This window comes from Macrotis lagotis, chromosome 7 (genome assembly GCF_037893015.1).
Source record: "Macrotis lagotis isolate mMagLag1 chromosome 7, bilby.v1.9.chrom.fasta, whole genome shotgun sequence".
Classification (NCBI taxonomy): Eukaryota; Metazoa; Chordata; class Mammalia; order Peramelemorphia; family Peramelidae; genus Macrotis; species Macrotis lagotis.
The window spans coordinates 12,766,384-12,780,619 of NC_133664.1; the positions used below are offsets into that span (position 1 = coordinate 12,766,384).

General features: G+C 42.9%; 1 protein-coding gene across 2 annotated transcripts in view; it reads left to right on the plus strand.

Annotated features, from left to right (window-relative positions):
* The window catches only part of DNAH11 (dynein axonemal heavy chain 11), a 309,681-nt gene that overhangs the window by 269,411 nt on the left and 26,034 nt on the right, over positions 1–14,236 (plus strand). For both annotated transcript variants that reach the window (XM_074195450.1, XM_074195451.1), the window contains 5 exons: positions 2,404–2,526; positions 4,040–4,233; positions 5,583–5,731; positions 6,795–6,922; positions 10,451–10,678. In XM_074195450.1, coding sequence (XP_074051551.1) covers positions 2,404–2,526; positions 4,040–4,233; positions 5,583–5,731; positions 6,795–6,922; positions 10,451–10,678 — 822 coding nt within the window. The remainder of the gene's footprint in view (positions 1–2,403; positions 2,527–4,039; positions 4,234–5,582; positions 5,732–6,794; positions 6,923–10,450; positions 10,679–14,236) is intronic.

Sequence of the window (14,236 nt, forward strand, 5' to 3'; positions counted from 1 at the left end):
GTATAGGATGCACAACCAACTCACCTTTCCAAGGTTTTCTGATCATCCTATGACTGTATAAAGAGATGAGAAAGAGAATAAACTATCTTTTACCTAACCAGGTCACAGCATTTCATTATCTTATATCATATGTATTAAATGGGCAACTAGGGAGCACAGTAGCTAGAGTGCTGTCTGAAGTTAGAAAAACTCATCATGCTGAGTTCAGATCTGACCTCAAACATTTACTAGCTCTGTGACCCTGGGCAAGTCACTTCACTTTGCCTCAGTTTCCTCAACTATAAAATAAGCTGCAGAAGGAAATGGCAAACCACTTCAAAATCTTTACCAGAAAAAAAATTCAAACAGGATTATAAAGAACATGATTGAAAAATGACCTAGCAACCATAGCTAAACTGTGAATTTACCTAGTGGCTGGTAGAATGCAAAGACGGTAGCTTGCCAGAAGTTCCAACCTTAAGCCTAGTCCTCATCATCTCAGCTATCAAAGCTTAGACTCCTGTCTTGTCCAGTTTCTCCTCCTTCGAGGAGCTTCAATGAGATTAGTTCCTAGGAGAGTCAGCTCTAAAAGAGTTCCTAAGAGAGAGGTTAATAGCATGGTATGGGAGGGGGCTGGATCTGGAATCAGACCAGGCCTTGAACCCCATTTTTGTCATTGACTCTGGATGACTTTGGGAAAGACCCCAATCCAACCCCTTCCTTCCTCCCCTCCATCCCCTTCTTACCACTTGTTCCCTTCCTGTATTCTCTGGTCTTCTGTACATTCTTAATACATGGCTGATCATCATTGTCCATGCCCAGGACATAGCTTCTCCTCCTCTCTGCCTCTTAGAATCACTTCAGGTTCTGCCTTCTCTTTGAGCTCTTTCTTCCTCCTCCTCTGCCCCCAGCCTCCCAGTGACTTCCTCCCCTTTCCCAAGGTTACCTTCTGTCTATTTTGTCTGTGTCTTATTTATCCCTCTCTCTTCTGTGTTAGAAGGGGAGCTTCTCAAAAGTCCAGAGACTATTTTTAGCTCTTTCCTTAGAATGTCCAGCACCATCTCCTCCAGCTGGCACATATTGGCTCTTAATAAATTGTTTGTATTTTTTCCATAAATTAAGATTATTCCTTTTGTAATTCAGTTTACAGGATCTGATTCAGAGCATAGTGTTTCCCCTTTATTTTAACCCTAGAAAGTCATTCTTTCTCTGGACATTAGCCATGAATGAGTATTCTCATGGTCAAGATCTCAAATTCTAGGCTTACTCCAGGTTTTAATCCAACTGATACCAGTCCTCAGCTACTAAGTGTATGAGCCAATTCCATATTTCTGGAATAGTGAATAAAATGTTCACTTCTGAGGCAGGAGGACCTGGAATCAATCCTACCTTAGACCCTTAGTACCTCTATAACTCTGGGAAAGTCACTTAGCTATTCAATGCCTCAATTTCCTCAATTTTAAAATGAGGGGATTATACTTGATGGTTCTTAAGAGCCCTTCTATCACACTGTGTATGCTCCTCTTATTAAAATATGCAGATCCCAAGAGAATCAAGGACCTGATTGGGGTCTAACATCTCCCAAGGCAGCTCAGATCTGCCTTGGACAGTTTTCATGAGAGGACATTTTTCTGTCATTTAAGTCTAAATCCACCTTTCTGGACCTTTTCCCCCATGGCTCCTGATTTTATACTCTAGCTCCTGATTTTCTCTCTGGTGCCAAGCAGGACAAGGCTAATATCTCTTCCACAATTTAGAGTCAAAGGATTTGAGCTCAGCATCTGGGTGATCTTGTGAAATTACTTGACCTCCCCAGGCCTCAGTTTCCTCATCTGTAAAATGAGGAGATTATAATAGATGGACTCCCATGTCCCTGGTAGAACTACCCCTATGGTCTTCAGATGCTGCCTAATCCTAGATGAGTAGTACCCTGCATTCCCCCCCATCATCCCAGACCCTTTGTTAAATTCTCCTCCTATCTCAGGCCCCTCCTAAAGCCAGTCTTCTGTGCCCAGCCCAAAGGAATTCTCTTGAGGATCAATCCATAAGTCTGCCTTGCCTCCTGGGGGGCCCTTCATCTGAGGGGGATGCTGACATTCTAAGATAAATTCTCTCATTTAGTTCTGTCTGTAGAGAATCATTCCCCACCCTTTGCTGATAGGTGCTGGGGGTTTAGAAATGTTCTGCCTTCATCAGCGATGTCTTTTTTTTTTTTAAATTAGATTTCCATTACTGGTTGAAAAATCATTGGCACCATTGAAAACCCTTTCATGGAGCCAGGGAAGGTGCAGCTAGTGGAATTCTCCGATTAGCACACTTTGTCCTTCCTATTCACTCCCGCCGATTAAGTGGTGAATGCTCGAAGAGAGAAGTGACTGGGAGGAAAACCTAATGACCTTTTTTTCCATTTTGTGTACTGTCAAGATTCTGCTGCGAAATAAAGAGATAGAAGGCCCTGAATTGGATTTCCTGCTTCGCTACACAGTAGAACACACTTACCAGAGTCCCGTCGACTTCCTAACGACGCCGTCGTGGAGTGCTATTAAGGTATGTTAGGAAGATTGTTTTGCAATTTCCAAATCTTATTTCAAATCACAGTTCTTTTCGGTTTGTAGATGGAGTCCAAGAGGGCCAATGAAGCTGTCAGACTCCATTTCAGTGGCAGAAATGGCTCTGCCTCGTGAGGCTCCCACGGTTCAAATTTCAGCTTTGCTTCCTAATGCAACTTAGACAGAGTCACTTGGCTGGGCTGAGCCTCGGTTTCCTTTTATGTAAAATGAAGTGTCTGGGCTAGGCAGCTTCTGAGGTCACTTTTAACTCTAAATTTGCAATCCAAAGTGAATTCCTCAGGGTCACCTAGGGAGCAAGTGGGATAAGCAGGATTTGAATCCAAGGCCCTGATTCTAAAGTCAGTATTGTTTCCACTGTACCAATTCTGCAATAATTTATTAATTTAGTAAAATGTATTTATTTATTTTTGCAACTACATGCAAAGATTTCAGCAATCATTTTTGGTAAGATTTTGAGTTTCACATTTTTCTCCCTCCCTGCTCTTCCCACTCCCCTGAAAGAGAATAATCTAATATGAGTTATACATGTGTAACTATGATAAACATATCTCCATGTTAATCATCTACAGTAATTTATTGAGCATGTGCCACATAGCACATATGTAGAACAAAGGTTCTACATGTATAACCACATTGAACATATCTCCATATTAATCATCTACAGTAATTTATTGAGCATGTGCCATGTAGCACATAGAACAAATGTTCTACATTCATGACCCATTAAACATATTTCCATATTAATCATCCACAGTGATTTATTGAGCATGTGCCATGTAACGCATAGAACAAAGGTTCTACATGCATGACCATGTTAAACATACTTCCATATTAATCATCTATAGTAATTTATTGAGCATGTACCATGTTGCACACAGAACAAAGGTTTTATCTCCATGTTAATCATCTACAGTGATTTACTGAGCATGTGCCATGTATCAGACACTCTATAGGTGCTGCATGTACCCAATCAAAGTCATAATAGTGCCTGCCCTCCAGGTGCTTCCATTCTACTGGAACTGAGCAGAAGGACCGAATGGGATCCATATGGAAATGGCTCATTCTCACCTCCCTGCAAAAGATGGAGAGAAAGAGTTCTTTAGAAGTGAAAGTCGCCTTTTTTAGTTCCTTATTGGAGTTTAAGGAAGATAATTGCCCCAAATCCAGTATTGTTTCAGAATTGTGACTTATACAAGTCAGGTGCTTTAACCCTGGACACTCATGAGGATGACAGGAAAGGGCTGTTCGTTCAAATGAGGACGAGTGTGGACTAGGGAGAACTGGGCTCAAGTCCCACCTCTGACCAGACCAGTTGGGTGATCTGTGCAAATGACCCAGCATCTCAGTGCCCCCCTCCACTTTCCAAGGTGACAGAGGAACTGCTTGTTGAATCAGTGGAGAGCATTTCCATACCAGAAAGCCCCCACACAGACAAAATCAAATCCCTCAAACCTCTACTCTCACCTTCCTCCATCCCTCCTCTGTTACAGGCAATTTCCCGAATGGAAGAATTCCGGGGGCTGGACCGAGACGTGGAAGGGTCTGCCAAGCGATGGAAGAAGTGGGTTGAATCTGAAAGCCCAGAAAAAGAAAAATTCCCTCAGGAATGGAAAAATAAGAGTCCTCTGCAAAAGCTGATAATCCTGAGAGCCATGCGCCCTGACCGGATGACCTATGCGCTCAGGTATCATGGCCCACTGACACTGGAGTCTTGGAAGCACCCTCCAGGGGGTGGGGCAGCTTGGGTCCTCTGGTGGTTGCCCTGGGGTTGAGGTTAATGAGATTATGATGAATCCACATTGATGTGAAGTCAGACAGTTGGGAAAATCCTAATATCCATTAGGCATTTATCAAACATTTATAATTGTTTATTAACTATGGGATGTATTAAGTGCTTAAGGTTATTAAGAATTTATTATGTTCATGGGACTTGGATGCTAATGCTCATGAAACTGGATGAATCTTATCCAAACCACCAGAAAAATACAGCCCCTCCCTCTCTGGGGGTGTCAAAAGCTGGGGGTGAAGACAAATGGAAGTCTATGTGGAAAAACAGCTGTCAGAGGTTAGAGATGGGTGGTCACTCCAGTTGTCTCCATTCAGTTGCCTCAGTTTCCCTTGAAAGATTTCCCAAGTCAAGGAAAGGATGAATCTTCCTCAAGGAGACCCCCAGGAAGTTGGAGCATTTCCCACCACAGCAGAAGAAAAATAGGAAACTTTATGGACTTTAAGGGATGCTCCTTTGGCCTGTTATAATGTCCAGCAAGTAGTTGGTAAGGGCACTGGAGTCCTTGTCCTCAAGATGCCAGCGGCACAGCGTGGGGGGGGGTGTGGAATCCAACATGGACCCAGGTTTAAATGCAAAGTAGACACAGATTAATTTCAAGAGAGTGAAGGAATCCAGAGAGCCCTCAGGAGGAGGGGGCACCTGGGGCAGCCTTGGAAAGAAGTTGGGGACTCTGCCAGCACAGCAGAGGAGGGAGGGGCACCTGCCTACCAAGTCAAAAAACGGAATCTGAGGCACAAGAGGCCGCTAGCAGGACAGAGAGTGTTTGAAGGGGAACCATGTTCAATTAGATGGAAGGACTACCTCAGAGCTGGAGGGTCTGTGTGGCTTCAGGCAAAGGGCAACTTCTCAGAATTCCCAGCCCAGGGGGCAGCTAGGTGGCACAGTGGATAGAGCACTGGCCCTGGAGTCAGAAGAACCTGAATTCAAATCCAGCCTCAGACACTTAATAATTGCCTAGCTGTGTGACCTTGGGGAAGTCACTCTTAATCCCATCGCCCTAAATAAATAAAATTTTTAAAAAAGAATCCCCAGTCTACCTGAGACTGTGAGTGGTATCAGTGGAGGGAGCTCCCATACAGGAAGTTTCTTTCATTGAGAAGTCACAGCTGAGGACCAAAAAGAGCCCAGGGAATAAGGAGGACAGCTTCCTTCTTCAGCCAATGGCATCAATTCTTCAGTCTATCACTGACCTATTGGTGTTCTGACTTCTGTTATCTAATGCCCTTCTTTTTCTTTGGAAACAGGAATTTTGTGGAGGAAAAACTAGGTCCTAAGTATGTGGAAGGGCCCCGGCTGGACCTTGGCAAATCCTATGAGGAGAGCAGCCCGGCCACCCCTGTGTTCTTCATCCTGTCCCCAGGGGTCGACGCTCTCAAAGATGTGGAGGTCCTTGGTGAGGCTTTGTGGGCACCTTAGGACTCTCACTCCTCTATCCACTATCAGTAGATAATACTGGCTCTCCCTCTCCTTTTTTTCTCCTTCCCTATCCTTCCTTTCTCCTCTTTCTGACTCTGACTCTGTCTCTGTCTCGATCTGTCTATCTATCCTGTCTCTCTGTCTCTCTGTCTCTCTGTCTCTCTCTCTCTCTCTCTCTCTCTCTCTCTCTCCCCCTCCCTCCCTCCCTCCTTCCTCCACCCCCTCCACCTTGTCTCTCTGTCTCCCTCCTCCCTCCCCCTCTCTCTCTCTCTCTCTCTCTCTCTCTCTCTGTCTCCCTCCCTCCATCTGCCTTTGCTCCTTTTTCTGCTTCTTGTAAATGAGATCTATGGAGAGGACAAAGTTAATCACACAGCAGTCTGAAGCAATGTTCCGAGGGCACATTCCTCTGCTAGGCTTTGTGCCTTTGTGTCTACCTTTGGAGTCGAGGAGGGCCAGAGGGCAATTTTCTCCATGCTCATGTAATCTCGTGCCCCCTCCTCCTGTGACTAAATCATGGTCATTAGAGCCAGGGTACTCCATTGTGCAGGCCCGCTCGCTTTGTGAACTGGATTGCCATTCCCCACAGACTGTACCCAGAATACCAGGTTAATACAGCTGTGACCTAACTGGGCTCAATTTGAGGTGAGAGGCTGGTGCATTTTCCCATTGAACCAATCACTTACAAAAATGAGGCAATATCCACCACATGTTGCTCCTTTAAGAAGAAGGGAGAAAAAAAGGAAATGTTCAGTGGCCCTGGAGGAGTTTGTGGAGCTGGGTAACAATGCCCGCTGTCTCTCAAAGTGGCATATTCCCCATTATCATAAAACCAAAGGCTCCTATTTCCCCAGGCTTAGTGAATATGCCAGTGGGGCACCATGGAGAGCTCCCAGCTCCTGTGAGTTGAAATGGTAAGGAATTTGGTTTGGATACCTTAGGAAGGGGTAGATATAAAGACCTGGAGGATTGTACCAGAGTCCTCAGAAAGGAGACAGTTCATGCTCTTTTGTTCTTACCTTCTGCTTTACTTTCTCCCCCAGGGAGAAAACTGGGCTTTACGATGGATTCTGGAAAGTTTCATAACATTTCCTTGGGTCAAGGCCAAGAGGCCATCGCTGAAGCTGCATTGAAGAAAGCTTCCAAGGAAGGACACTGGGTCATTCTCCAAGTACGTGTGGGAAACGCCACAAGGGAGTGATGCCAGAGCTATGAGACTGAACTGAATTGGAGCCCCTGATCTGAGTTGTAGTGCGACCATCCTCGTTAACAAATTCATCAGTTTAACGAAGAGTCCCTACAATGTGCTCACTTAGAGACCGGGTTCTAGAGCTGATAAAGAGAGAGCTAAGAAGGAAGCCACTGACTGGGCAGGATCCCGGTCACCTTAACCTCTCCACTATAATAATAAATAGTAATAATAATACCTAGCCCTGACAGAACCATACGTATTCCATTTGCTCCTTATAATAATCCTGCGAGGTGGGTTATAGTATTGCCTACATTTTACAACTGAGGAAACTGAGGCAGAAAGGGATTAAATGACTTGGTCAAGTTCATATAGATTATAATTATCTGTTGCAAGATTTGAACTCAGGTCTTCCAGTCTCATGCCTATTGAGCTGCCTGGCTCGTTGCCATTGATAGAGGGAGTGAGCTCATCTAAGAGTTTCTTAGAGTAAGGAAACCAAAGACCCAGCCCCTATCCCCTTGTGCCCAGTACTAGAATTACAAAGATGAAAACAAAATCCTGCCTGCCCTCAAAGTGCTTACATTCTCCTTGGGGAGGAGGAGGGTGGTACCATAGATAAGCAAATAAAGAAATATAAAATATACTCAAAGTAATTTTAGAGGGGATAATGCTAACCACTGGGGCGTCCAGAAAAGACTTGTTTGAGGAGGGGGGTTACTTGGGCTATGAAAGGTTCTATCAATCAATAAATCAAATCACCAAGTACCTTTCACATGTACAAGGCCAGGTGCTGAGTATACAAAGAGGACCACTCCTCTCCAGGAGGGAGCTAGCAGAAGTGATGATTCTGCTAACATGGTGCTCAAATGGGGAGCTACAAGATCTGGGTTCAAATCCCAGTTCTGCTACTTACTATGTACATGACTTCTAGCAAGCCAACCTGGGACTCAGTTTCCTCATTTGAAAAATGAATTCCTTGCCCAAGGTCCCTGCTTAGGTTTAATTTGATGTCGTGCTAGGGGAAGCTTCAGAGCTAAAATTGGACTGGATTGAAATTGAATTGAAACACTGACTAACTGAATGACAACTTTTCTGAGACTTGGAATCCTTTGGGTATCCTAGGTCTGAGCATCCTGCTTAACCAGGATTCTCCAGTTTTCTCTGATCTCTAGGACTCATTTGTTTTGCCTTAGTGAGCACCTAAACTAGGATGAGTAAGAGAGGGGAACGCCCTTGGGAAGAGACAAGCTGGTACCCTAAGTATCAATGGTTTGGTGATCTTGGTGATCTTCTATAGAATTATTAACTCCCTTTTTTTTTCTTAAGAGACTTGAGAGGAGACATATCTGTGGTGGCAATGAGCTAAATCCCTCCTCCTCTGGCTGGTTGGGAGGCTTTCACGCTGCCAGCAGCTCTAGATCTCAACATTTAGGTGCCCCCTTTCTGCCCTCTAATTGGCTCTCAGCTCTGTAGGGGACTTGCAAGAAAGGGATCACAAAATAAAACTTGCACCCCTTTATCAGATGAACCCAGCTTAAAATTGGCTGAAGGCAATGTCTTGCAATGAGAGCCCATGGCTGGGCCACTAGAGAAAATCCTGGAAGTCTTTGAGGCCAATCAGGTCCTTGATTCCCTTGGGATCTGCTTACTGCAATAAGAGGAACAGAGATGGAATGATAGAAAGTCCCTTAAGAAGCAGCAAGTATGATCCCCTCATTTTAAAAATGAGGAACTTGAGGCATTGAATGATTAAGGGACTTTCCCAAGGTCGCACATCTATTAAGTGTCTGAGGTGGGATTTGATTTCAGGTCCTCTGACTCAGAGGTGAATTTTTTATTCACTTTTCTACAGAGCCTCTTGCCTCATACATAAGTAGATAATTAATAGATATAACTACAAGATAGTACAGTGTGTAGACTGCTGAATTTGTAGGAAGAAAGAATTGAGTTCAAACCTTGCCTCAAATATTTCATAGCCATGTGATCCTGAGTAAGTCACTTAACATCCCTCAGCCTCAATTTCCTCATCTGTAAAATGAGGATAATAATAACATACTTTTAGGTCATTGTGAGGATCAAATGAGATAACACGTAAATTGCTTTGCAAATCTTACATCACTATATAAGTTCTAATTATAATAATTGTTTTTATTATTATTGATAGCAATGCAGAATCACCATAGTAAGTTGAATCATTGGCTTCCCTGCTGCTATCTCGCCACTCACGTGTTTTTTCCTCCATTGTTCTCCTTCTAGAAGGTTTTTATTGTTAGCTATAGTTTACTTGTCTTCCTTCCTAAAAAGGTCCCTAAAGCGGAAGAGACCACAGATGGAGAGATGGAAGGGACACCAGAATTCATCTTGTCCCTCCCTTCATGTTACTATGAGGAAATGTTGGCCTTGAGAAGGAAGGTGATTTGCGCAAAGTCACCAAGTAGTCATTGTCAAAGGCAAGATTTGAACTCATAGTCTCTGATATCGGTGATATCCACTAGGAGATGCCATAGTGCATGGAGCCCTGGGGGTCTAGGGGAGAGTCAGGAAGACTTGAGTTCAAATCGGATATCAGACATTTTCCAGCTGTGGAACCTTTGGCTAGTCACATCACCCTGTTTCCCTCAGTTTCCTCCTCTGTAAAAATTGAGCTGGAGAAGGAAATAGCAAAACTATTCCAGTATCTTTGCCAAGAAAACTCCAAATGGAATCTTGAAGAGTTGGACATGAGTGGGTCCTGCTCCCCTGACATGCACTTGATAGGACGTTTGCTGAATGACTTTATTTGTGTTTGTACAAAGGTGGCCTTTGGTTTCTTGGGTTAAATGCTATTGATCCATTATTTCTCACCTCCCATCACAAGTGTTCCCCTCCCCCCCTCCCTTATGCTCAGTGTTCCACCATTAGAATGGAGGCTCCTTGAGGGCAGGGACTGCTTTGTTTCCTTGTATTTGCTGCCCAAATACTTTGCATGGGGCCTCGTATACCATAAGCAGTTAATAAAAGTTGAGTATCTCTGTGGAGGAATAGAAATGCTGCCCACCTGAGGTTTCAATCCCTTCACGACCTTTGAAAGTTGCATAGTGCTCCCCCTCCCCCTTAGATGATCTCTTCAGAGCTGGACAGGAGATCAGAGGTCAACTAGTCTGAGCCTCTCATTTCACAGTGGAGCAACGGCAGCAAAGAGACTTGTCCAGGGCCCCAGGCACAGCTAGCAGAACGACATCTCATTGTCCTCGTTTGCAGAATGAAGAGGCTGGGTAGATGGCTCTGAAGGCCTCTGACCCTACGAGGTAAAGAAAAATGGAAAGAACTTCAGGATCATAGGACTAAGCCCTCTCATTTTAAAGAGGAGGAAACTGAGGCACAAGTAATGTGTCCAGAGTCAAAGAATAAAATCAGCCTTCAATCCCAGGTCCTCTGTCCTTAAATCCAGTGCCCTTTAATATGCCATAGTGATTCTCTAATAAATGTTTCCATCTCACCAAGAGTGAATATCACCTTATTTTCTAGAATGTCCATTTGGTAGCCAAGTGGCTGGGGAACCTGGAGCAACTCTTGGAGCAGCTTGGCCAAGAAAGCCACGGAGATTACAGGGTCTTCATGAGTGCAGAGCCAGCGGCCACCGCTGAGGAACATATCATCCCTCAAGGCCTTCTAGAGAATTCCATTAAGATCACCAACGAGCCCCCCACGGGTATGCTTGCCAATCTGCATGCTGCCCTCTACAACTTCGATCAGGTAGGAACGTGAAAGCCTTCCTCCGAAGCCAGATTCTTTGCATCAGCTCAGTCTCCCATGTCTTATCTTTGCCTCTTGCTTTCATTTTGTTTTTTTTTAGCATGTTAGCTACACCTTTTCTTTTTGTTTAAGAAAGATTTTATTTATTGTGAGTTTTACAATTTTCCCCCATTCTTGTTTCCTTCCCCCTCACCCCTCACAGAAGGCAGTTTGTTAGTCTTTTTATTGTTTCCATGGCATACATTGATCTCAGTTGAATGTGTTAAGAGAAAAATCAAATCCAGCCTCAGACACTTAATAAGTACCTAGCTGTGTGGTCTTGGGCAAGTCACTTAACCCCATTGCCTTGCAAAAACCTAAAAGAAAAAAAAAACAACAAAAAAGAGAGAAATCATATCCTTAAAGGAAGTAAAATAGAGTATAAGAGATAGCAAAATTACATTAAAATATCGGAGCAGCTAGGTGGTGTAGTGGATAAAGCACCGGCCTTGGAGTCAGGAGTACCTGGGTTCAAATGCAGTCTCAGACACTTAACTAATTACCTAGCTGTGTGGCCTCGGGTAAGCCACTTAACCCCATTTGCCTTGCAAAAACCTAAATATATATATATATATATATGTATATATATATATGTATATATATATATATATATTTAAAGATTTTTTTCCTAAGTTAAAGGTCTTTAGTCTTTGTTCAAACTCCACAATTCTTTCTCTCGATACAGATGGTATTCTCCATCTCAGATACCCCCAAATTGTCCCTGATTATTGCACTGATGGAATGAGCAGTCCATCAAGGTTGAGCATCACCCCCATGATGCTGTTAGGGTATACAATGTTCTTCTGGTTCTGCTCATCTCACTCAGCATCAGTTCATGCAAATCCCTCCAGGCTTCCCTGAATTCCCATCCCTTCTGGTTTCTAATAGAACAATAGTGTTCCATGACATACATATACCATTTGTTTGTTAAGTCATTCCCCAATTAAAGGACATTCACTTAATTTCCAATTCTTTGCCACCTCAAACAGGGCTGCTATGAATGTTTTTGTACAAGTAATGTTTTTACCCTTTTTCATCATCTCTTCAGGGTATAGACCCAGTAGTGGTATCGCTGGGTCAAAGGGGATGCACATTTTTGTTGCCCTTTGGGAGTAATTCCAAACTGCTCTCCAGAAAGGTTAGATGAGTTCACAGCTCCACCAGCAACGTATTAGTATCCCAGATTTCCCATATTCCTTCCAACAGTGATCATTGCCCTTTCTGGTCATACTGGCCAGTCTAAGAGGTGTGAGGTGGTACCTCAGAGATGCTTTAATTTTAATTTCTCTAATAAGTAATGATTTAGAGTAATTTTTCATATGACTATGGATCACTTTGATTTCCTCATCTGTAAATTGCCTTTGAATATCCTTTGACCATTTGTCAATTGGAGAATGGCTTTTTTTAAAAATGTGATTCAGTTCTCTGTGTATTTTAGAATTGAGTCCTTTGTCAGAAACACTAGTTGCAAAAAATTGTTTCCCAATTTACTACATTTCTTTTGACCTTGGACAGTGGTTTTATCTGTGCAAAAGCTTTTTAATTTAATGTAATCAAAATCATCTAGTTTGTTTTTAATGATGTTCCTCCTTCTCTTCCTTGGTCATAAACTGCTTCCCTTTCCATAGATTAGCTACACCTTTTACAAAGGTGCACAAAGTCAGCCCATTGGGCACTCCAAATCCATGATGCTGAGAAAAGAGTGTGGCCAGTTTGCAATGGTGGATGGTATTGTGTTTGGTATCGGGCTAAGCCCTCAGGGTACAAAAAAGGGCAAAAAAATATGAGCAGCTCACTCCAATGGCAGAAACAATATTTAAATAACTAGGTAAATAAATACCTCAGAGGGAAGGTCACTTTTTGAGAGTACTTTCTTAGTGGGGGGCGGCTAGGTGGTGCAGTGGATAGAGCACTGGCCCTGGAGTCAGGAGTACCTGAGTTCAAATCCGGACTCAGACACTTCATAATGACCTAGCTGTGTGGCCTTGGGCCAGCCACTTAACCCCATTTGCCTTGCAAAAAAAAAAAAAAAACTTAAAAAAAAGAGAGAGTACTTTCTTGTTTGTGGAATCAGCCAGGTCAAAGAAGTCCTATTCTTGAGCATCTGAGTATTGTGGTCCCCCTTTATCTCATCAGTTCCATCTGCAGTTCCACCTCCACACTGCAGTATACATGGTTCCACCATAATTAGTCCATCAATCAACAACATTTATTAAGCTCCTACTATTTACAGGCACTCCATTAGTTAGATGCCTCAGTTATAAAGACAGACAAGAAGCTGTCCTCACCTCCAGTGCCCTTTTTCTTGTTTTTTTTTCAATTTTTCTATAATGTTATTTATTTGTTTGTTTGTTTGTTTTAGGATTTTGCAAGGCAAATGGGGTTAAGTGGCTTGCCCAAGGCCACACAGCTAGGTCACTATGAAGTGTCTGAGGCTGGATTTGAACTCAGCTACTCCTGACTCCAGGGCTGGTGCTCTATCTACTATGCCACCTAGCCACCCCCCATAATTTATTTTCATATAGTTTATATATGCATCAGTAATACTTGGGAACATGTGAGCTATCTTAATATTTTTATAATAGAAGTCCCAAAAGGGGACTGTATTTTCTTCATTCAGAATGCAGTAAGTTGACCATTATAAAAAAGTATTTTATAGCTTCCTTGCTTCCTGAACTGCCTCCTAAATAAAATAAGTTGAAATGAAATTTTTGAAATTAATATATAATTTTAAGATTTAACTGAGTCCTATTTTCAGAAAACTCTTTCTCTGTAAAAACACCATACACACATTCATACAAGCATGGATCTACATGCCACATGGCCATGCAACACATGCAAGATTGTCTGAAAAAGTTTGAAGGTGGTAGACGTGAACATTTAAGGAGGTAATGTTGGCAAAACAAAATGTCATCAGTTCCCTTTTCAAAGGGGATTTCTCTGAAATTCTGTTTTCAAATAGGGAACTTCCCCTAAAGTGCCAACCAAGGATCCTATACAATCTTGCTTTTTTTTTCTTCAGGTTTTTACTAGGCAAATGGGATTAAGTGACTTGCCCAAGGCCACACAGCTAGGTCATTATTAAGAGTCTGAGGTCACATTAGAACTCAGGTCCTCCTGTCTCCAGGGCCGGTGCTCTATCCACTGTGCCACCTAGCTGCCCCCTACAATCTTCATTTTTAAAAAAATCAAATACCTTACCTAAAGATACGCAGCTTTTCCAGAACAATCCCACAGAATATATAGATTATAGACCTTCTTTATTTTGGGCCAAGTTGACACTGAGCAGGAAGCTCCAAGGAGGAAGGAAGTGTCTGAGATGAATGAACTCCAACATAGCAATCAATTAATCTGGAGGGTTAAGGACTTACAAGATCTAGTCCAGCCCTCTCATTTTACAATCAAGAAAACTGAGATGCTGGGGAAATGACTAGGCCAGGGTCACACAGTGAGTGTTGTCAGTGAACCGGGGTTTTAGTGGACGTTTATTGAAGAGATAGAGTATGATGTGTGTGTATA